The sequence below is a fragment of the Nakaseomyces bracarensis genome (genome assembly GCF_045282275.1).
Source record: "Nakaseomyces bracarensis strain CBM3 chromosome Unknown Scaff3_0, whole genome shotgun sequence".
NCBI classification, from domain to species: domain Eukaryota; kingdom Fungi; phylum Ascomycota; class Saccharomycetes; order Saccharomycetales; family Saccharomycetaceae; genus Nakaseomyces; species Nakaseomyces bracarensis.
This window is the reverse complement of record NW_027263962.1, coordinates 438,645-462,470: the sequence shown is the minus strand read 5'-3', so window position 1 is coordinate 462,470 and position 23,826 is coordinate 438,645. Positions and strand designations below refer to the sequence as shown.

Below are 23,826 nucleotides of genomic sequence, written 5' to 3'. Positions count from 1 at the left end.
TGCTAGTAATATTTAAAAATGCTAGTAATATTTAAATTTGAAATGTTTATAAATGGGTATCATACCACTATCATTTTTATTTTTAGAAAATGTACATTGGGAATTTCAATTTCAAGAATAGCTTTAGGCTTGTTATAAGTAAATAAGAAATGATGACGTAGTACAGTATAATTTGATTAAAATATATATATGTATAAACCTAATTTGATAATTAGAAGGGCGGTTACCAGTTGGTGATTGCATAGTATTAAGATTATCTCTTTGCCGTGTTATGGCAACTCTTATTTGCTAGTAATATTTAAAATGCTAGTAGTATTTAAATTTGAAATGTTTATAAATGGGTATCATACCACTATCATTTTTATTTTTAGAAAATGTACATTGGGAATTTCAATTTCAAGAATAGCTTTAGGCTTGTAATAAGTAAATAAGAAATGATGACGTAGTACAGTATAATTTGATTAAAATATATATATGTATAAACCTAATTTGATACATATTAGAAGGGCGGTTACCAGTTGGTGATTGCATAGTATTAAGATTATCTCTTTGCCGTGTTATGGCAACTCTTATTTGCTAGTAATATTTAAAAATGCTAGTAATATTTAAATTTGAAATGTTTATAAATGGGTATCATACCACTATCATTTTTATTTTTAGAAAATGCACATTGGGAATTTCAATTTCAAGAATAGCTTAAGGCTTGTAATAAGTAAATAAGAAATGATGACGTAGTACAGTATAATTTGATTAAAATATATATATGTATAAACCTAATTTGATACATATTAGAAGGGCGGTTACCAGTTGGTGATTGCATAGTATTAAGATTATCTCTTTGCCGTGTTATGGCAACTCCTATTAATTAAATTTGAAATATTTATAAAAGGGTTATCATACCACTATCATTTTTATTTTTAGAAAATGTACATTGGGAATTTCAATTTCAAGAATAGCTTTAGGCTTGTAATAAGTAAATAAGAAATGATGACGTAGTACAGTATAATTTGATTAAAATATATATATGTATAAACCTAATTTGATACATATTAGAAGGGCGGTTACCAATTGGTGATTGTATAGTATTGAGATTATCTGTTTGCCTTGTTATGGCAACTCTTATTTGCTAGTAATATTTAAAAATGCTAGTAATATTTAAAAATGCTAGTAATATTTAAATTTGAAATATTTATAAAAGGGTTATCATACCACTATCATTTTTATTTTTAGAAAATGCACATTGGGAATTTCAAGAATAGCTTTAAGCTTGTAATAAGTAAATAAGAAATGATGACGTAGTACAGTATAATATTATTAAAATATATATATATATATTAATAAATATTTTTGAAGGTTCTGGCTAAAGTAAATTTCCATGGAAACAAAAGGATGTGTTATGATTGTGGGGGGTGCAATTGAAAGAGAGTGGGCTGATGTGGGATTTTATAAACCCGGCCTTCCTTTTTTCTATGGTTTTGCAAGCTATTCGACCGAAACAATTTTCTCTACTAGTTGAAAAACTTCACTAGAGGAGCCAACGTCTGATACTTCCTGGTCTGCATAATCTGGGGACTCTAAGGCAACCTTTATTGCATCATCAAGAATAGCCCTTAATTCGTTAAGTAGAACACCATTTTTACACCACGTCCGTATTGGTAACCAATCATCCATCACTATACCTGGTAAAAATGCATCACTTGTGATATCATACCTTATCACACCACCAAATAGTAGCAAGGCAAGCGTAGACACAGGTGATAAGTTGGAAATAAATAACTTCGAGGTTAAATTGGATGAAGTATATGCCAAGAATGGTATACTTGCCAATGGTACTTTCCCTTTACGTTCATATGAAACATCATCTAAATTCTGTAGTACTTGGAGTTCAGAAGCATCCAATTTATCGCCTTTGAAAAGAACAGAGGATGGATGTATGAAAGCTCTGTTCGCAGGAAGAGGCAATTGAGACATTGTATTGATATCGATTTCTTGTTCACTTTCCTTTAGTTCTTCCAATTTCTGTTGGAACTCCTCATTTCTAATCCAACACTTTATTTGTTTGGCTTCAGGATCTTTTTCAATACTACCAGCACTAGTAGCTAAGAACTTCATATCAGGTAGTTGCACTCTAGCTACATTTGGATACAGTGCTCCAACAATAATAGCTTGAAGAATTGATTTATTTTTAGCATTTCTGTTAAGGATATCATTAGCATTAGCTTTGTAACTTATTGGAATGAAACCTAAATCCTTCAAAACCGAATAGTATTGGACATTGCTCGATTTAATATCCCTCAATTTGTTATATGAGAGCAGATTATCTTTGATGAATCTATTTTTATCAGAGTTATCAGAAATGTTCATACAAGTTTGTATTATCCTTGCTGTGGATAACAAATCACCGTCTGTTTCATATTGCTTCAAGATTTGTTTTATCTTATCACGATTATCTACACCACCGATAAAAGGTGAACTTGGAAGACTTAATATGGAAGCAATTGTAATACATATATCAGCACAACCAAATAATATACCATAAAGAATTAGTTTACCATGTTTAGGGTCAACTAATGGCATCAAACTGACATATTTACCCAACTGTGTTAGTACTTTCTCTTTACTGTCTATCAAACCAATACTAATAAGAAGCTTTTCTGCCATGTCTAATGCCTTCAAAGGTGGTGCTTCAAGCCCAGAGGCCAGAAATTTCTTAACGTCTCTAATACCCATAGCTTTGACTGATAAATACAAAGAATTTAAGGCAACTCTTTTGATTTCTGGCATTGGCATAGGAACCATATCCTCCTGATATAGACGTTTTGAAAAAAGTTTATAAGAAAGACCTTCTCTTACTCTACCTGCACGGCCCCTTCTTTGGTTTGCTTCTGCCTGAGATATAAATGTTTCTATAAGTCTAGTAGTGTTATCTCTGGGGTTGTATACCATTGTTTTCGCCTTACCACTATCTATCGTGGCAACACAATCGTCAATTGTAATAGATGTCTCAGCAATATTGGTCGAAACCACAATTTTACGTTTTGTTCTATACTTTTTGAACACTAGTTTTTGATCTTCAGCAGATAGGGCAGAATGAAGTGGTAAGACTTCAAAATCATTAGAGGATAGCATACGGCATAGTCGGTTTATTTCGGCAACACCTGGTAGAAATACAATAATGGATCCGTCATTATTTTCTGCCGTTAGCTGATTATGAACAAAATTTACTAATTGGCATATTAATTCGTAATTTATTTGTCCACTTCTAAAGAACTTAGAGTCAGCTCCAGGTCTTAATTCGGCTTCAGATCCCTCGTCATTGATATCATCGGAAAATTCAGATGCCTTTGTCCTTTTAATTTTAAAATCAAGGGACTCGAGGATATCTTCGAGGAAGTAATCCTTAATAGGAAATGTACGCCCTTCGATGTGACAAGACACTAATCCTGGGAAGTAGTTATGGAAAAGATTAACATTAACTGTTGCACTCATTAAAACAATTTTAAGACTTTTGACTTTTTTTAGCAATGATTTCAACAGGGTTACAACAAGATCCGTATCAATAGATCTTTCATGCACTTCATCTATAACGATGATAGTATTTTCCAATAATTCTAAGGAATTCTGAAGTATCCTAACCAATACACCAGTTGTAACAAATCTAATTTTGGTAAACTTTGAACATTTATTAACACCACGAATAGTATAACCGACTTCCTGGCCACAAGGTACGCACCGCTCACTAGCAACTCTTTCAGCAAGACCAATAGCTGAAATTCTTCTTGGTTGGGTACAAATTATATTTGTTTTCATATTCTTGGGATCATTTGAATTAAAAATAGAATCTAATATAAACTGTACAACCTGTGTGGATTTACCAGAACCAGTTTCACCAGTAATTAGTACAACTTGATTATTTTTCACCATATCGATGATTGTATCTTGTTTGGACCATGCAGGTAATAGTTTGCGAAGTTTTACCATTTCTTTATAGTCAGATGTGGATTTTCTTTTTTTATCTTCTTCCATAATAGATTTGATCTCTTGTTCTGTAAGCTTCAGTTGTTTCCGATCCTTCTTCTTGGAATTGATAATTCTATCTTCATTAGATTTCTTTGCTCTATTACTTTTCATGTCTTCTATGCTTAGTAGTTTGCCAGGGTTGTCAATAATATTTTCGATATTTTCTTGTAACCATTCGTAAATTTGATACACCATCTCACTACCAACAAGCTGATTTTCTTTGATGTAGTGAAGAAGTTTTATAAGGATCTGTTTTTTGATATAATTAGGTAGCTTGATCTTCTTACTGAAGGTGGAGACCAGAATGCCCGGTACTGAGTTCGGATAATCCCATGTTCTATAGATTTTCATTCTTAGATCATACTTGTCAATTAAAGACATAGTTATACTTTGAGAGTTCTCATCAATATGTACTTTTTCTTCAAAAATACTTTGTAAACTTTCTAATTCCTGATTCCAAATTTCAAGCGATTCTGTGTTGATTTCATCACTGATATCTGTAGGTGTAATTTTGAGATCAGGGATAAGAGTTTGTGTTAAGTATCCTGATGCTGCTGCTTCATTCTCAGAATAGAGTTCCAAGGCATATAAGGCTTCATCTTTTGAAATTGGAAACTCTTGCAGTTTCTCTATCTTTATTTGCTTTTGTAGAGGCAGATTTGAGATTTCAATAACATTCTTTGAATCTTCTTTCCTCTTGTGGAAAAACTTAGGAAAGTCATCTTCTGGTAAGTTAAATAAGAGAAAAGCAAGAGGATCTTTGTAGAGCATTGCCTCCTTAACGTGAGCTGGTCTAAAATCTAGTTGTAATAATCTTTCTTCTAATTTTTGTCTTTCTTCCTCATCCACATGAGCACTTTTTAACAATCTGTCTTCCCAATTTATATTGAGTTTTAAGCAATTTTCTATGTCTTGTCTTGATGATTCGCCAAGGTCAATAAAGTTTGCATTGTCCCAGGCCTTTCTAGGGAAAGTATATTCACTTTGAGGCCCTCTTTTGACTTTCGATATTCTATTATTTTGTGCTTTACTTTCTCTCAATGGCTGTGAGTTATTACCTTTGACTGATTTAATTAAAATAGGTGCAGAGTTTTCCTTAGCCTCTTGTTCATTCTTCGCTGTAGTGATTTTATCTCTTTGGGCTTTCTTTTTCCGGTCCTCTAGTAATTGTTTGAAGGGGTCGTCACAGAATTGTCTTGTAGCATTATCATCCTTTTTCAGCGACTTTCTGTAGTCATCAAGTTTATACCATACAGACTTATGATTAGGCGGCAGCATCATGTGCGTGTTTGTATTATATGCAACCCTATACAATGCAACAGTGGCAGCGTAATGTCGAGCCTCCATAGCAGTCTCCTGAGGCTCAATAGCACCGATCCCAGTGACCTTGTCATAAATAGGATCAGTCATCCGGATTTCGATGATTTCACGATTCTTGGGCTCTGTCCACGACAATTTCGCTACGCCTAAAAACTTTCCACTAGGTTTCTTCATATCATACTCAACTTTATTCCACCCACGTCTTTGACAGAACTCATGTAGTAACGTGTGTGGAAGCTTACCAGTCCAACTGGCTGTAGAGGTCACTTTCGCCCGATTCTGCTGCATCTGCGCCTTCTGCTCCTCCGTAAGCACTCTTTTCCCACGTTTCTTGCCCACAGGCTCTACAGCTGGAGGCTCCTCCTTCTTACCCTTCTTCTTCGTAGTCTCAGGACTCTTAGACGGAGTATTCTTCTTCTTAGCCATCACAATTTTCAATTTTAAGTCCCCGTATTTCCCCCGTTTTTACGTCCTTTTGAACGCTGCTTTTTTGTAGTTCCCTTCAATATTGCAAGTCCTATCCAATTGACTTACAAACGATAATATTCCTCCTTGTACAACTCGTTAAAGTGATTTCGATGTCGATATTGGGCTCGATGACGTCTTTTATATGAATTTCAATATTTTTTTTTTTCAATTCACGGCTTTTGAAAATTTCAAGATTTTTTTTTCAGCAAAGCTTAAGTTAAGGAAGTTGAAGAATATTGAAATTAGTAGTCTTGCTGGCTAAAGCACTGAGCAAAGCATAGTTGGGATTAGAAGCACTGTTAATATTTGCTAGTGTACTAATTCAATTGTTCATTCTGGGAAGGATAACGTAACAGCTTGTTACCAGTGGAAGTAGAAGCAAAAAGAGAAGAAAAAAAAGTAAAAATATGTCGGTTTTGGGTGAATTGAAGAGACATTTGAGTAAGGGAGATGCATTTGAGCTTGTTGATGAGGGCCATGTGGCTACTTCTGATATTTCTACAGCCAGCAGGATTAAATTTGAAGGAGAGGAGCTTGATTTAGGCTCGGAGACTGAGTTTTCGGTTGATGGGAAGCCAGTTGACCTTCGAGTCATAATCCAGTGTTGGATTCACAGGGATGATAGTGCTGCAGAGTACTTGGCCGACTGTCAGGAGAAGAAGCTGACCAATATTTCTTTCTTGCAACGTAACGATTTGTTGAAGTGGCTTTCTGGTGAGTCTGAGACGTCAGAATATATGGACGTGTCTCAGAGCAAACCACAGGACAATTCTCAGACTGACGGGAATTCCCTGGCCACTGCTGGAAATAGTGATGCTGCGGCTAATTCACAAGATAGTGGTGCTGCTGATCCAATACTAGAAGAATCCAAAATGAAGGAAAGAGTGCTCTTGGATCACAATTCGATGCTACATGGTAGCAAACCTGTTGATTTTGGATACCTAATAAAGGATGTCGAGTTGAAGCTGGTACATTCTATTAAATCCACACTTCGTTCAAAACAAGGCTCGGGTAAACCAGGTACCGTGTCCAAATATCCAGCTCATGGCCAAAAAGTACAAAAGAAGGATCCTATCATCCTAATCCCTTCTGCTGCCTCTTCTCCTTTCACAATCTCAAACATCAAACAATTCTTAGAAGGCTCTCAATATATCAGCCCAAGAGATGTTACAACTCCAAATACATCTGATGTCATAATGGTAGAAAAGAAGTTTGACAGAATCTCAAAGCCAATTAAATTCATTATTGTAAATAATACGAGAATGTTTACTAAACCTGAATATTGGGATAGGGTAGTGGCTGTCTTCACAACAGGCCATGCATGGCAATTTAACAACTATCAGTGGAACACCCCTCAAGAATTATTTCAACATTGCAAAGGTTATTACTTCCATTTCACTGGTGATGTTGTGCCGCAACATGTTCAGCAATGGAATGTCGACAGAGTTGAACTAGATAAATCCAAAAGATTCAAGGATGTTGAAGTGGTGCGTTATTTCTGGAACAACCTTGAAAAGGAGCTTCTGGGTAGAGGATTTCGTTAATTTATAAACTATATTCAAAGGTTAACGATATGATGACAGATATAAGCACTGGAGAGATCTAATCGAACTGTGTTAATAGAATCGAATTTAATTTAGTAAAATGTTATTTTAGAGGCTATCTACATATTTCCAATTATGATGTTAATAAAACTATGTATTATTATAAGAAGAAAAAATTTACAGGAATGTTGATGTTTTTTTATAATGGTAGCAGCTGATGTGTATCCAAAAGAATATAGAATAATGCAAGATTTAAGTATATTGTTAAGTTTTTTCGATATTACAATCCCCAGAATACATTTGTGTAGTAACCAATACCACTGATCTGCTCGTCAATTACTAAGTCACCTTTATCTACACAACTTTTTAGCATTTCTTGGATAATACCAACACTCCACGTATTTGATGAGTCACTATTTAAAATTTGACTGAGAGATAATAAATCAGATCCTGGTTTTTCTTCAATTACCTTCAGTATTTTCTCTTTAATATATTCAAAAGCATCATTAGTACAGACACAAAGTACACGTCCATTAATCTTCGTTAAGTATAAGTCTCGTAAATCGAAGTTGCTAAATCTCTCGCATGCTTCACGCATTTCTTCAGGGGATATTAGACCAGTGCCTATTCTCATCGACTTGTTATATAATGCATACAGATCAACTAACGTTATCATAACGTAACTATCTTTATTTTTTTCATTTTTAAAACCATTCTTAACAAAATCGTATATTTCTCTCGATATTTCCGAGATAAATTGTTCTCTATTGTAAAAGGTATCTCTGTCTATCAAAAGGTTCGATTGTTCTGGAGCATGTCCTCTAATTTCTTCCTTCCTGTATAATCTCTCGATTGAGTCTGCTAAAGATATTAATTTATCTAGATCTGTTAATGCACTAGTGAATAATATATCATTATTAAGAAGCTCTGCTTCTCTTGATTTTTCAAGACTGGTGATACCAATTTTTGATAGTTTTGTTTCCAGTAAAGGTAAAGGTTCAGAGGTGGTAGGAGTACCTTTTTTAATGCAATTTTGGTTGTAAATATTGTTGGCCTTTAGGTCAGTTACTGCCTTCTCTAAAGCATCGGCAAACAACAAACCATCAGATTTCCTAAAACTAATTTGAATATAATTTTCTAGTTGATTACGATTCGTTTTATTGGAAGACAATGACTCCAGTTCAATGACCAGTCGAGAATCTGTAGGTTTCTTTGTATGTCTTATTTTGTTTCGTATCTTAGAGTTCGGAAGTCTAGCACCACATATCTCACAGTTTCCAACTTGAGGGTGATTAATAAAAGTACACTGGGGACATGAATTAATGTTCTCCTTCTTCGCAGTCGTGTCCTTAACTGTTTTTTCGTGTTTTCCATTATTTATAGTTATAGAATTCTTTGTTAGTTCGTAATCAGCAGGAACCCCGCAATTCACACACACTGGTGTCGGGGATGATGTTGCTGTAAGTTCACCTTGTGTTTCATTAGTAACCATACAAATCGGACAAATCCAAGTGGTTGTGATGGTTGTATCCTTTTTTAAGCCCATCAATGTCTGTATATATGCCATTGAACTATCAATGAATATAATTAGACGTGCTGATCTTCTCAAGAACCCTGATGAGTAATTGAGATGGTCGATGTCGTCGAGTTCAATGCCCATTGAGTACTTTTGGGGGTTCTGCGAGTCCACATATAATACACGCTGAGAAGTGAGAAATATTCTACCTTTCTGTCTATGCTTGATCCTTTCTTTACCATGGTACAACCCAACGTCATGGTCAATTAGTATATCCTTCTCATTCTCTCTTAATAACGGTTGGCCAGATTCTGTAGTTTCTACAAAATGCCAGCATTCCATAATGTTTCTGTCTTGTGTAGGCCTAGATAGTTTTATCTGTTCTAAAGACAAGTTTTCATGTAATGGGTTAGTACGTTCTACATAATTCTGCTATTAAACTCATATGTATGTTTATATTGAACAATGGAGTGCCTTCAGCGAAGTTGTTAGGGGAAAGTGATCTGATAAGAAACGTGAAAGGCATTTCGTGTTAAGTAATGATATATAAAATACGAAGATATATGTATTATATTTTATAATATATGTATTATATTTTAATATAATATATTTTTATTTTATTTTTAATATCACATTTAATCTATACAAATTTAATCTAGTATACAAAAACATCGAAGCAAATATCGAGATAATAACTTAAGAAGTGGTATTAGTTTATAATGTAGAAATTGCTGACTGAAAGAAATGTCAACGTATTGTAAACAATGAAAAGAGAACGTAACAGTTGTGTGGTGCAAACATATATTATGTTTATTTCTAATAATATGTCTTTTCATGTTATGATCAACTAAAAGATAGTCATAATTTCGTAATTCCTAATTAAATGCACAAAACATAAAAAATAATAGCAAAGGTTTTTGCTTTCTTAAAAAACAACCAATATTATAGCAGCAAAAAAAAACAAAAAACAAGAATAGTTATTAATACATAACCTCTTTAACCCCAACCCAAATAAAAACCCAATCCCAAGAGGTTGATGTATTGTTGCGATTGTTGAAAGTGTTATACTACAATACTTCATTGTAGCAAACTATTTTATAGAAGATATATTCGCTGTTGCATTATTATCCTTGATATGTCTCAGGTTGACACAAAATCAACTATACAAAAATATTGTTTCCATGGTAACTAGAGAATGTTTAAGATAAAAAAAACGTAAATCCATTATATATATGTATTGTGAGTGCCCGTTCGAATCCTGTCGAGAACACTATAAAAATCAACTATAAAATAATTGTACGCTGCTTTCTGTGTGAGTAATTTTTATGTAATTTGCACTACGTCATTTTTCTGCCTGGCGCGCGTTATTTTTTTTTATTTTATTATTTGCGGTACCAGGATATAATAACCGTAAATTACTTAGAAACGTACGTACAAACAATAAAAACACCACGCCGACACGTTCGACCAAGCCCTCTCAATTTATTAATTTTGATATCAGTTGGTGCTACGTGGGCTCATAGTGGATGATGGGGGTTGGGGAGTGCTCACTGCCTGCTCACTGCCTCCCTCTCGGAGTGGTGATTTGATAAAATTATACTAACCAAGTAGTGCAAGGCCATTGAATTGCGGATTAGTTCTCCCATAACTGGAAGAATACATGGTTCTCTCACAAAATCTCAAAAGTAATCTCTAGAAGAGGTGTTTTTCTTTGTAAATACCGATATCTTTTTTCTTTTTATAATCCAAAAAAAGAGATGTTTTTGCTTCCTGGGATTGAAGTAAGATGGCTTGGTTATTTTTCTTTTGTCCCTTCTTCTCCCTTTCTGTGCACTCCACACATTACAGGTGATCAACCCTACTATTTTTAGTTCTTTTTACATATGCAGATACAACTAAACATATAAACAAATTATATATATAAACTTATGAAGGTATCGGCAATAAGGAGAACAGTATTTTTATTTCTTCTTGTCTCTATCTCTTTTATTATAACAATACGAAATAAACAATTTATCGATAAGTAAAAAAAAAAATATAAAAATTCTCAGAAATAAAACATCGTTATGAGAAACTTCTTTGCGGTAACGTTAGCACTTTTTTTCGCATTAGCAAGTCTTGTCCTGGCCTGTATTGCGTGTGCCGGGTCAACGAAAAACTACTATCCTATAAATGAGATATTCTCAGCTCAGCTTGATCTGTCGAAGCTTTCTGTGAGTTCTGTGTTTCCCGAAGTTGGGAGCATCAGCTTGACACAATTGGGTTTGCCGGACTATATCAACATCGGTCTCTGGTCATACTGTATTGGGACCAGTAAAGATAGTGTCTCCAGCTGCACTTCTCCAGGTGGTATACAAACGTTCAACTTGAAGACTATATTGAAGGACAACATCGAAAACAACCAAGTCCTCTCGCTGATAGACGACGTGGCTAATATTGTACTTCCAGAAGAACTACAGGATAAGATAGGTTTCTACAATGGTTTGGTCAGATGTATGTTCATCACTTTGATCATTGGTATCGTACTAACTTTTTTGAACCTGGTAGTAAACATTATACGTTGGTTCCTACATTTCGCGTTTGTTAACGTAGTAGGTGGTTTATTGGCGTTCTTATCCTTTGCAAGCTTGCTGATCAGCGTGGGTACCAACATGGGCACATATATTTTCATCCGACACATTTTGAATAAAAACTATAGCGAATACGGAATTGAGCTAAGTCTAGGTAGAAAATTCCTTGCTCTGATGTGGGCCTCAGTTGTCGCAGCCCTACTTAATATAATCGCCTGGATGTTTGTAAGGCAACGTAGGAAGGTTGTATACGTACACCAACCTCATGACGAAAAACCCTACTACTAAAAAGTTCAGCGCTTTGATTCACATCTTACCATAGTGCTTTTTCTTCCCTTTGTTTTTTACTACTTCGTTACCATTTTAGACTCTTTTGCTCATGATAAGTAGTGGGCAAAATCACCTACCCCTTCAATATTCACCGGATCACCTTCGTTCTATGACTTAAATCCTTGAGATATTCATATGATATCAATACTAGTATTTATATATAGATATTTTTTTATTGTACTCTCCTTGTTTATTAGTTAAAAGTTTTATATTACTTCAATTTAAAGAAAATATATATATGAGATAAATTTATTAATACAGTCACAAGTTTTGTTATATGTCTGCCAAAAACTAGATACATTGAATTAGCAATAGACGAAATGAATTAAAAAATACAAAGGGAGGAATGTCCTACGCAAATGAAACATTTCAGTTCTGACCCAATGTGTAAATGGCAAATGATCTGTGGAGTTGGCGACGTACACTGACTTTTTGTGCATCAACAAACGAATCAACCACGACCTTAATCGCTCTATCAAGATCCCATGAAGACACAAACTCTGATAGTCTCATTTTTGCAAAGGATTCAGCTATTCTTAAAATAGATTCCAAATGACGTACAGTGATAGGGAAAGAGCCCGTGGAAATACTTTCTCTTCTTAAGTCAGCATAAACACGACTAACTTTATCCATATCCATCTGATGCAGTTTTGGATATATTTTAGTCCTAGCATAGTGAATGTATTTTATTAATAGTTCTTGCGGTATTGGAGAGATTTCCTCTTCTTTCTTTCTTTGCCTATCTATTCTCTTTTGTCTATTAGACAAATGGACATCGTCATCCTCCATTCCGTTCTCCTCTTCAGGCTCGTCTTCATTGACACCTTCGTTACCAGGGTGCGATCTAACATGGGAGTCGACAACAAAAGATGCTAGTCTCTCGTCAGCTTCTTCATCAACCAAATCTCTGACAACACAAAGGATATCAAATCTGGACAAAATTGGTTCAGTTAAACTGACATTTTGTGATAAAGGTAACGTTGAATTGTAACGACCACCATTTGGATTAGCAGCAGCGATAATGGAACAACGGGCCTGTAATGTGGTCACAATACCAGCCTTAGAAATCGAGATACTTTGTTGTTCCATAGCTTCATGGATGGAAGTACGATCTTGGTCATTCATTTTATCGAACTCATCTATTAGACAAACACCTTTATCAGCCAAAACCAAAGCACCCCCTTCTAAAGTCCATTCTTTTGTAATTGGATCTTTTCTAACTGAGGCTGTTAAACCAACAGCAGAAGCACCTTGACCAGTTGCGAAAACAGCTCTATGGGCAGTTTTTTCAATATATTTCAATATTTGAGATTTTGCGGTACCGGGATCACCTAATAGTAAAACATTAATATCACCACGAATAGAATGCTTACCGTTCACATTCTTAGGAACACCACCAAATAACGAACAGGCTACGGCAGTCTTAATATCACGATGACCATAAATAGATGGAGCAATAGATGAAATAATTTTATCTATGATACCACGATCCTTTGATAGCCTTCTAAATTCTCTTTCTTCTTCTTCAGTCCAGCTAAAAATATCCAGTCCCTCTTCATCTCCATTTGCTGAATTACCTTCTCTTCTTCTAACCGCATTAGCTTCAATGATCGTAGCAAAAACTGGGAAACCATTTTTAGCATTCAGATTTCCATCATAGTTGTTTTTATAAATACCAGTAACCTCGATTTCCTCACCAGGTTTACAAATATCGACTAAGTCAGCTAAAAGAATAACCTCACGATGTCTTGGCAAACGACCAGCTGGAACTGTACCAGGTGCTTCTTGTAAAGTTATCCGTTGATAATTCCTATATACTGTTTTCTCCCCATTGATACTGAAAGGCCCCTTTGATTTACAGTTAGTACAAAAAGATATTCTAATTTCTTCATTGGAGTCTTGAAAGAAGGGACCTAGAATAGAACCACACTTCAGACAATTGAACTTAACGTACTTGAGTTGAGGGAAGACACCTGTTCTTCTTGTCACAACACCAGAAACACGAACTAAGGTAGATAAATTGGACTCACGAAGCTCACGTAAGCTATGTATGGTGGGGAAATCAGAAATTCTTACATGAATTTCAGAATGAATACGAGAGTAATCTGGATAATGTAGTTCTGTGGCTTCCATTGCTACCAGATCCAGAATCTTGAGCATCTCCTCAGGACATTTTGCCAAGAATAAAGCAAGAATAGCCTTCGATTCTGCTAAATGTCTAAAATTTACTTCAAGTGACTCAGAATTCAATTCACCGAGAACTCTAATACGAGCACCATACACAGATCTACCAGTTTCATCAGTATATTCCAGTAAGAAGGATTTTAGTTCTCTTGCTATTGTTCTAGAGACATTTGGTTGGGTAATCCATTCAGAGTAACTGTTAGCTTTGACGTTACTTAAGGATTCTAACGTCAATTCCTCTCTAAGTGGATCACCATCTAAATCACTTAACAGATCATCATCACTATGCTCTAAATCTTCGTATTGTCTTCTACGTCTCCTACGCTGTTTTGGGAGACCCATCTCATCCAGCTGCTCGTCGCCCATAGCCTCATCGTCGTCATCTAGATAGGCAACATTCTTTAACAACCTGTCTCTTTCGTTCAGTTGGGCATCAATTCTTCTACGGTCGCTCAGAGAAAGCTCCTTTTGTTCCGTATCATCAACATCTGCCGTGTCATATCTATCCTTAGTAGGGTCTGACCGATAATCACCATACATATCGTCGTCCATCAGGTCTACTTGGTTCATTTGCTCTTCAACTTCATCAATATCAGGTACATCATCAATTTCGTTGTCCTCACCCTCCGGGTTTAGCATTCCCAAGTCATCATCTCCAAGAACCTCATCTTCATCCTCTTCTCTCACTGGTGAACCAATAGGTGAGGAACCTGGTACGAAAAACCCTCTAGAACCCTGGTGTTGTGGTGAAGATGGTGGCAATCCAACATTCTCACCATCCGAATCGTGTTCATCCTCTTCTGGATCACGTCTACGTCTTCTATTATCAGACATTTAGTAATTAGATAGTAATGTGTTTCAAAATTACGAGCCTATTCCCTCAAATTTTCACCCTCTATCCTTCGAGTTTTCTTTCTTCACTCTCTAGTAAGCCTTTACCTAGTTGAATTGAGCTATTAAATCTTAGGAAACAGCCGTTATTTCCTGCTTTACAATCGCTATAATGCTGATTGACAGTTGGTCAATTATATTATCTCGACTCGCATTGTGTTTGAAAAGGCAACATTTGCTTAGAATCGCGATGAGTGCCAAAAAATTTTCTTTGAGAATTTAAAGAAATTTCCTAATTAGGAAACATAATAGCAGTTTCCTTAATAAGATATCAGCCATTTCAAATATAATTAATTAGTATAAACTATAACAAGCATCGATATTTATTATTTGATTTGATATTATAAAAAAAACGTAGTATTATTGTATCTATTTACAAAATAAGGAAAAATATGAGTATATAAAAAATGATTTAATGAAAGTAATTAAAAAATAATAATGTTGCAATAAAGAAATTGGGAGATAGAAAGTAAGTGTCTTCATAAAGAATTTGCAATGACGACCGATTTATTTATACAATCCTTTTTGGTGTTTTAGCTCGTTTCAAAGTTGTTAGTCTTCATGTTTCTTCTTCTGTTTGTCGATAATCTCGAATTCGGACTTCCAGACATTGTTACCTTGCTTTAGTTTAATGTCAGAGAATAGTCTATTGTAGATATCTTCGTACCAGTCAGCAGCAAGAGGCTCAAGACCTTCCTTTACGTTTTCTGGAAGTTCTTCCCAATCGTTTAGATTATCCTTAGGGAAGATCACGGTCTTCGCCCCAGACCTCTTAGCAGCAACAACTTTTTCTCTTAAGCCACCAATACGTAGGACTTTACCAGTTAGAGTTAGTTCACCAGTCATCGCAACTGTAGGGTCCACAGATTTATTTAGCGCGAGGGATAGGAAAGAAGTAGCCATAGTAACACCCGCAGATGGACCGTCCTTAGGAGTTGCACCTTCTGGACAATGCAGATGGATAGAAGCTTTTTCAAAAAATCTGTTTTCAGGAAACTTCTTCGATAAGAACATCTTGGAAAAGGAGTAGGCTAGTCGGGAGGATTCCTTCATGACATCACCCAGTTGACCAGTACGTTCCAAAGTCGGGTGGCTACAGTTATGTAGTGGCTGTTCCAACACAGATTCTACGTATAATGAACAACCACCCATATTAGTCCATGCAAGACCCATGATCACACCTGGTGGTGTAGTTTCATATAATCTGTCAGATGTATATATTGGAGGGCCAACGTAGTTCTTTAAGTCCTCTGGTGTGATGTCGATGTTGATTTCCTCTGGAACTATAATAGATGTGTCATCCTCTTCCTCTCCTTCAGGTTTTACTTCCTTCTTTACAGAAGAATCGGGGACTTCTTTTTCTTCAGTAGTGGTTTCAGAAATATCTTCTGTAGTTTCACCCTCATCAGATGATAAACTCTTAGCTTGAGATACTTGGGGTTCTTTTTCTTCCTTATTACTTTCAGTGGAAACTTCAAGATCCTCAATACTCATTTTCTTGACAACCTCTAAAGCAGCCTTACGGTAAATCTTTTCAATATGTTTTTTCAAGTTTCTGACACCACTTTCCCTACAGTAGTACTTCATTAAAGCTCTAATAGCCTCCTCCTTCATATCAACGTTAGCATGTTGCAAACCAGCAGTCTTCCTTGCACTTGGAACCAAATACTGTTCTGCAATCTTGACTTTATCTTCGGCGACATAACCAGTCAGTTCAATAACCTCCATACGATCTAATAATGGTCTAGGAATAGTGTCTAACGAGTTTGCAGTACAAACAAATAAAACCTTTGATAGATCAATTGGAATATCTAAATAGTTATCCAAGAAACTATTGTTTTGTTCAGGGTCCAAAACTTCCAACAGGGCAGCTGATGGATCACCATGGATACCACCATGTCCAATTTTGTCAATTTCATCAATAAGAATTAAAGGATTTTGAGTTTGGCACTTTTTCAAAGCTTGAATAATTCTTCCTGGCAATGCTCCGATATATGTCCTTCTATGACCTTTGATTTCAGCAACATCAGTCATACCACCAACTGAAAATCTGAAGAACTGGCGGTTTAATGCACGTGATATAGATTTACCAATGGATGTTTTACCAACACCAGGAGGACCAACAAAACAAATAATCTTACCGTCTACTTTACCTAGTAGCTTACCAACTGCAATAAATTCCAATATACGATCTTTAGCATCCTTCATTCCGTAGTGATCTTCATCTAGGATCTTACGAGCCCTTGGAATAGAATATTGTTCCTTAGAATGTATACCCCAAGGCAATGATGTCAGCCAGTCTAAGTAATTTCTAATAACACCGAATTCTGACATAGATGTTTCAAGGGTAGCTAGTTTGGTGATTTCCTCGTCGAAAGTTTTCTGAACATTTTCAGGAAGGTTTAGCTTCTCTACACGTTCTTTGTAAGTTTCAACTAATTTATCACGACCATCATCAATACCCAGTTCTCTTTTAATACCTTTTAATTGTTCCATAAGGTAATATTCCTTTTGTCTCTTTTGAATCTTAGTTTCAACATCCTTTGAAATTTTATTTTGAAGCTCAGCATTCATTAGTTCCTTCTTCAATACTAAAAGAGACTTCTCTAATCTTTGTTCAATATTCAGGGAAGCTAGTACATCTTGCAACTCTTCTTCTTCCCCAGCTGACACAGCAGCAGCGAAGTCGGCCAGTTTAGCAGGCTCCTCAAAGATATTAGTTGTGGCAGATTGTATGGAAGCAGAAAATGTTGCGATTTGTTCTCTAAACATAGAGTTTAGTTGTGAGATCTCTTTGAAAACTTTCAAAATCTCAGACGTTAAGGCATTGATGATAGGTGACTTGATATCAAAGGGTTCGTCTTCCAGGTTAGATACATTAACTAATGTTACGTTAAACTCCTTTAGGAATTCTGTAGGATTTTCGAAGCTCTCCATTTCATCGGATGTCTCTTCAGTTGATTCAACAGCGGTTTCTTCGGCGACCTTTTGTTCCGGAACCACGGACTCAGTTGCAATTTCCGCGGCGGAATCCTTCTCGTTAACCTGTTGTGCAGCCTCAACCTCAACCTCGGCCTTAGGTGAAGAGGTCTCTGACTCAGGAGCATCGACAATTTTCTCTACAACTATATCTTCTATTTTGACATCCTTTGGTGGGTAGAGCTCGTCGATCTTTATACGTTTGTGTGGGTATAACAACGCTGTCATAGTCTCCTTACCGGTCTTCTCATCTTTGCTGGGGAATGCGGACGTCACCTGCGCCAACACACCCACCTCATGCACATCGTTCCTGTCGTGGATAATATCCGTGTCTTTATTACTGTCTTTCAACATAAACGCACCAATATAGGGCTGCTGCCTTTGCTCCATCTCCTTTATCGCCTTCATAACCCGGGGCTCCGATATCACCACGGCCTTGTAAAACCCAGGAAACAGGGGCCTACGAGAGATTGGCAGCGCCAGCATCTGTGGATACACATCCGGCAGCTTCTTCTCATTCTCCTCTTTGTTAGTCGTAGACGTAGCATCCTCAGGATTGTTATGAACATATCGTCTGCTCCTCGCCACCTGCGGTAATACCGACCGAAGCGCTCGAACCTGTAGCCGCACAGGCCCTAAAACAGAAACATATAGACTCATACCTTACTTCTTATCCTCTCTTTCTCCTCTCTCACAAATAATAATATTATACAATCGAAAACACAACTCGGTTTGGGTAATGTAAAGTTAAAAGCCCTAATTGAAATAAAGCCCGGTTCTTCTTCTTTTTATTTTTGGTTTCAGCCCAGCCAGCAAAGTCAAAGAACAGCTCTATCTTGCTCAAGAACTGTAGTCAGTACACTAGACCAAGTCCCCCACACAATGCTCATAAACATTGCTTCGTAATGAAGGGTGCCCTTCTACTTTTAAACAGGGCCTCTCTGAGCCCGCGCCCAAAGAAATGGGGACCGAAGAATCACGTTATTACTACGTATAAGGTGATATCATATATACAACTGTAATAGAACCATTTGATTTATTTCGATTAGAAGCTGGTTGGCGTTAATGAATATTGATCAGCTATCATCTGTGCTCTTTGGACTGTGAGCTGCGTATCTTTTTTCCGGAATATTTAAGTTTTTTATTTACATTCTAGTGATAATCGATATATACACTTTTAAGAGTTGCTGCTGAGCGGTTGTCTTGCTTCTCCATCTCAAGGCCATATCCTAGTTTATAGAAACTTGTGTTACAGGATAATCCGACCATTTCTTTTACTCACCGCCCCCCCCCTCAGTCTTAATTATTTAACAATATGACTTCTCGTGATTCACTCTTCTTCGTCGTAATGGTTCTTTAGGGCTTGCTGTTGTCTGTATTTGGCAAGATAGATCTTTAGCACCTCAGCGTAGTTTTCAAATCCGAGCGCATGAAGTGCTATCAGAATGTCCTCCCCATTAATCGTCTTACGACGGTCCTGCGCACACCGATCACTCGCCTCACTGGTCACAAACGATATAAACTCACTCACACACTCCTGCATGCACTCCTTGGCACCCTTCGACACCTTCGCCGTCTCCGGAAGCGTATTCTTCATCAACCGCGCTACATTGTTGATGGGCAGCCACCGGTCCTGCTCCCGCAGCTCAATATGCTTGTCCTCGTCATCCATCATTTACAAGTAAGTCAAAACTCAATTAGCGTGTGTGTGTATTAACTTAGTATCGTATTTCAACTCGATTAACCCTGTTTTATCCCTTTGACTTATGCCTGGGGTGAACTGTAGTCCTTTTTAAAACAGCTGGGCCTTTGTTCAGTAATTTTTCAATGCCTCGAGGCGATTTACTGCCAAAATGACGTATATCAATTTACTCACTTGGTACTTAAAACCCGTCGTTAATTGAGAATAAAGGTACCATAGACTACAGGTAAAGCTCCAATTGATCTCCTATATTGCTTATCATACCTTTATCATGGCTTCTAGCGGCGCAGATATCCTGGGGAAGACCACCAGAGGTGCTACTTTCCTGATGATGGGGCAATTGTTCAGCAAGATGGTTACGTTTGTGCTGAACAACATCCTGGTTCGGTTCTTATCGCCTCGTATTTTCGGTATTACTGCGTTCCTTGAGTTTATTGTCGGTACAGTGCTTTTCTTTAGTCGAGAGGCTATCAGGTTGTCTACGCAACGTATCTCTGATGAACACGACAACGAGAAGGAAGACCACGAGGCCAATCCTCTGCAAGTATGTGTGAATTTCTCCCATGTACCTCTGTGGATCGGGGCTCCTTTGTCAGTGGCTCTGCTTGGATGGCAATACCGTAACATCAATGAGTACTTCGTCACGTTGCCATTTTTCCAACTATCGGTGTTCTCTATTTGGCTCAGTATCATCCTCGAATTGCTCAGCGAACCATTCTTTATTGTGAACCAATATCTTCTGAACTATGGTACGAGGTCAAAATTTGAGAGTTTAGCTGTCACAAGTAACTGTTTGGTGAACTTTATCGTTATCTATGCCTATGAGAGAGGCTGGATCCTCACATCGTACATGGACCACTCTGAAAGGTTTAGAGAAGGTATTGCCATCCTGGCATTTGCATTGGGGAAGCTTGCCTACTCTACTACTCTGTTAATTTGCTACTACTATGATTATTTGATGAACTTAAAGTCCGTGAGACCATTTAACTTAAGACTGACCAAGATTAAGACATCCAGTGACGAGAAGTTCTCCTTTTACTTTAAAAATGATATTCTAGAACATTTCAAGAAAGTGTATTTTCAATTATGTTTCAAGCATTTGCTAACTGAAGGTGATAAGTTGATTATTAACACTTTTTGTACCGTTGAAGAACAAGGTATCTACTCTTTACTCTCCAACTACGGTTCACTGATAACAAGGTTATTATTTGCTCCTATTGAAGAGTCACTGCGTTTATTTTTGGCACGCTTGCTATCGAAAAAGAGCTCTAAAAACTTACTGTTATCAATGGAAGTTTTAGTAAATTTGACCAAATTCTACTTATACTTATCGTTGATGATTATTATTTTTGGGCCCAATAACTCTTCATTTTTACTTCAATTCCTGATAGGTTCCAAATGGTCTACAAACACGGTACTACACACTATTAGGGTGTATTGTGTTTATATACCATTTTTATCTTTCAATGGTATTTTTGAAGCCTTCTTCTCCAGTGTGGCCACAGGTGACCAGATCTTAAGACATTCATATTTTATGATGGTTTGTTCATTTATCTTCCTAATAAACAGTTATATCTTCATTCAATATTTGGGATTGTCCATAAACGGCCTGATTATATCAAATATCATTAACATGAGTCTAAGAATCGCCTATAGTTTCACATTCATTGTCAAATTCTATAGACAACTGCACACAGAGTCCTCGATTTTTATTAATTTCACGAACTTTAAAATGATATTGAGCATGGCTACCGTGATTTCCTTGGTTAATTGGCAGTTCATCGGCTACGTATCCAGCTTCAATGAGTTCTTCACTAGTGCCACGCTTGCTGTGCTCCTGCTGTCGGTAATCCTGGCTAAAGAGCGTACCATCTTGATGGAACTAATCCTAAAGAAACCTCCAGCTGATATGAAGATCGGTTAATCTAATATCGTCACATACATATTATTCATTTGTAAATTATAACGCAATATATGAATCAATCACTATAATAAACTAACATTTAAATAACTGAAATTATATCTCTACGGTGTTTTCTAAGGAACTTTGACACTTTTCTCAAAAACCGTAAATCACTTTTGAAAAATTCGTCATAATTATGAATATATACGTTCTGTGCTGTTGAATTACTCGAATTATCAATGCTATTTGGGTTGGATAACTGGAGAAATTGGCATAATATATCTCGAATGAACTCACAATTAACCACGTCCGAGCTGAAGACAGAAGGAGACATTCGATTTCTCACTTTCAATGTCAATGGTATCAGAACATTTTTCCATTATGCCCCATTCTCAGAGATGAGACAGTCTTTGAAGCAGGTATTCGATTGGTTTGGCGCAGATATAATAACTTTCCAGGAACTTAAAACTGAGACGTTATCATTGACCAAATGGGGGAAGGTAGATGGGTTTTACTCGTTTATTTCTATCCCGCAACATAAGAAGGGCTATTCTGGTGTTGGTTGTTGGGTGAGAATACCTGATGAGGATGATCCAATGTTTCCAATGCTTCGTGTTGTTAAAGCGGAAGAAGGCATTACAGGCCTCCTGACTATAAAAACTGGGAAAACTGTCACTCGATATCGTGATGACCCATCACTTGGTATTGGTGGCTATTGTCCTATTGATTCATTTCCAGATAACATTGATGAGGCCACAGCACTTCGGATCGATTCTGAAGGCAGATGTGTCCTAGTAGAACTTGGGTGTGGTATTGTGGTCATCTCATTATATTGTCCAGCTAATTCCAGTTGTACAGAAGAGGGTGAATTATTCCGCATGAGGTTTTTAAGGCTATTATTTTTAAGAGTGAAAAATCTACAACAGATGGGCAAACATGTTGTATTAATGGGTGATCTTAATATATGTAGGGATTTAATTGATCACGCTGTTACATTAGATGAGAATAATATATCTATAAATGCTGATACGACAGGTAAACTAGTGGATGAAAAATATTACGAATTGTGTAGTAATTTTATCATTAACCCAGATTTCCCGCATAGGAAACTGCTCAATGAACAAATTACTGACTCCCTTGTACCAGAACTGCGAAACCCAAATGGACTAATAGATAGCACGAGGAAAATACAAGGAAGAGATAGATTAAAGATGTACACGGTTTGGAATACATTAAAAAATATGAGGCCAAATAACTATGGATCACGTATTGACTTCATATTGATAAATGAAGCTATTGGTTCGACTATAACAAAAGCTAATATCCTTCCCGAGATTAATGGCTCAGATCATTGCCCAGTTTATTGTGATATTGACATGAAGGCATATAATCATCTGAATCCTTGCTCTCTAGATGATTCAGACTATAAATTACCTAGATTTGAGGCCAGATACAAGTACAATTTACAGAACAGAAATATTTTCGATATGTTTTCAAAATCTGGTTCAACAGCTAAATCAGTAAAGGTAACGAAAAAGGTGCCTTCGCGACATTCGAAACAAGAAGAATCAATGAAAGGCATCCTGCTTAAAAAAGCCTCCAGTATGAGAGCATCGCCATTCTTTAATGATACCTTCGGAAAACCACCGATGTGCAAACACGGTGAGGTAGCTATTCTTAAAACATCAAAGACAAGCAACAATCCAGGTAAGAAATTTTGGACATGTGCCAGACCTCGCGGAGATTCCAATGATAAGGAAGCCTCATGTGGATTCTTTCAATGGGTGTAATACAGGTAATGTGGAATATAATCTTATCTTATCCTTACACCATCTGTAGTTCCGTAAATAACATAACTTCCAGTGTAAATAAAGTTGACGATTTCTAATGCCTTAAGTTTCCGTATCTTCTATTTCTTCTTCAATCAATTTATTTAACCACAGCTGATCCTCTTCAGAGACCTTGATAGTGCGAATATTCCACGACTCCTGTTCAATTGATATTACGAGTGGAGTCCCTACATAATCGGAGGAGGACACATAAGTTGCAATGGCCGTTTTAAAAGTTTCCTTATCCGTATATCCAACCTTCACAAATGCCATTTTATCATCGATCCTTAACCAATAAAGCTCAATTTGCTCACCAAATATCCCATGGGCTCTCTTTAATGCATTGCTAATACATTGCTTCCATGTGATCTCATCGATTTTGTCCAATTCATCTGCAGCACTTATGTTAAGAACAAAAAAACACCATTCCTTAAAGTGTTTGAGGGACATTATTGCAACTATAAGAAAGTAGTGCTGTTTTGAGATTCTAGTAAATGTTAAATGACTACAATTGAGTTATTGTATTATGTAGCTCATCGACTTTTAAATCTGATTTAGCAATGTAATCAG

The 23,826-nt window shown here is 36.5% G+C and overlaps 10 protein-coding genes across 10 annotated transcripts; 4 read left to right on the top strand and 6 right to left on the bottom strand.

Moving 5' to 3' along the window:
- Window positions 1-1,482: 1,482 nt before the first annotated feature.
- Window positions 1,483-5,766, bottom strand: RNJ42_00530 (RNA helicase; the record flags this gene model as incomplete). Its single annotated transcript, XM_071050700.1, has 1 exon — window positions 1,483-5,766. One exon carries the CDS (start codon window positions 5,764-5,766, stop codon window positions 1,483-1,485), a length of 4,284 nt encoding a protein of 1,427 aa, XP_070908490.1.
- Window positions 5,767-6,215: 449 nt separating this feature from the next.
- CDC73 (Cdc73p) lies at window positions 6,216-7,352 on the top strand (the record flags this gene model as incomplete). The annotated part of the gene is made up of 1 exon (XM_071050699.1): window positions 6,216-7,352. One exon carries the CDS (start codon window positions 6,216-6,218, stop codon window positions 7,350-7,352), a length of 1,137 nt encoding a protein of 378 aa, XP_070908489.1.
- Window positions 7,353-7,632: 280 nt separating this feature from the next.
- Window positions 7,633-9,210, bottom strand: VPS36 (ESCRT-II subunit protein VPS36; the record flags this gene model as incomplete). The annotated part of the gene is made up of 1 exon (XM_071050698.1): window positions 7,633-9,210. One exon carries the CDS (start codon window positions 9,208-9,210, stop codon window positions 7,633-7,635), a length of 1,578 nt encoding a protein of 525 aa, XP_070908488.1.
- Window positions 9,211-10,934: 1,724 nt separating this feature from the next.
- PUN1 (Pun1p) lies at window positions 10,935-11,726 on the top strand (the record flags this gene model as incomplete). The annotated part of the gene is made up of 1 exon (XM_071050697.1): window positions 10,935-11,726. One exon carries the CDS (start codon window positions 10,935-10,937, stop codon window positions 11,724-11,726), a length of 792 nt encoding a protein of 263 aa, XP_070908487.1.
- A 411-nt stretch (window positions 11,727-12,137) lies between these two features.
- MCM2 (MCM DNA helicase complex subunit MCM2) lies at window positions 12,138-14,786 on the bottom strand (the record flags this gene model as incomplete). The annotated part of the gene is made up of 1 exon (XM_071050696.1): window positions 12,138-14,786. One exon carries the CDS (start codon window positions 14,784-14,786, stop codon window positions 12,138-12,140), a length of 2,649 nt encoding a protein of 882 aa, XP_070908486.1.
- A 609-nt stretch (window positions 14,787-15,395) lies between these two features.
- On the bottom strand, window positions 15,396-18,482 carry PIM1 (ATP-dependent Lon protease PIM1; the record flags this gene model as incomplete). The annotated part of the gene is made up of 1 exon (XM_071050695.1): window positions 15,396-18,482. The coding sequence occupies one exon, from the start codon at window positions 18,480-18,482 to the stop codon at window positions 15,396-15,398; it is 3,087 nt and encodes a 1,028-aa protein (XP_070908485.1).
- Window positions 18,483-19,152: 670 nt separating this feature from the next.
- HAP3 (Hap3p) lies at window positions 19,153-19,494 on the bottom strand (the record flags this gene model as incomplete). Its single annotated transcript, XM_071050694.1, has 1 exon — window positions 19,153-19,494. The coding sequence occupies one exon, from the start codon at window positions 19,492-19,494 to the stop codon at window positions 19,153-19,155; it is 342 nt and encodes a 113-aa protein (XP_070908484.1).
- A 301-nt stretch (window positions 19,495-19,795) lies between these two features.
- Window positions 19,796-21,448, top strand: RFT1 (glycolipid translocation protein; the record flags this gene model as incomplete). The annotated part of the gene is made up of 1 exon (XM_071050693.1): window positions 19,796-21,448. The coding sequence occupies one exon, from the start codon at window positions 19,796-19,798 to the stop codon at window positions 21,446-21,448; it is 1,653 nt and encodes a 550-aa protein (XP_070908483.1).
- A 218-nt stretch (window positions 21,449-21,666) lies between these two features.
- APN2 (DNA-(apurinic or apyrimidinic site) lyase APN2) lies at window positions 21,667-23,217 on the top strand (the record flags this gene model as incomplete). Its single annotated transcript, XM_071050692.1, has 1 exon — window positions 21,667-23,217. The coding sequence occupies one exon, from the start codon at window positions 21,667-21,669 to the stop codon at window positions 23,215-23,217; it is 1,551 nt and encodes a 516-aa protein (XP_070908482.1).
- Window positions 23,218-23,319: 102 nt separating this feature from the next.
- Window positions 23,320-23,706, bottom strand: POP8 (ribonuclease P; the record flags this gene model as incomplete). Its single annotated transcript, XM_071050691.1, has 1 exon — window positions 23,320-23,706. One exon carries the CDS (start codon window positions 23,704-23,706, stop codon window positions 23,320-23,322), a length of 387 nt encoding a protein of 128 aa, XP_070908481.1.
- Between the last annotated feature and the right edge of the window lie 120 nt (window positions 23,707-23,826).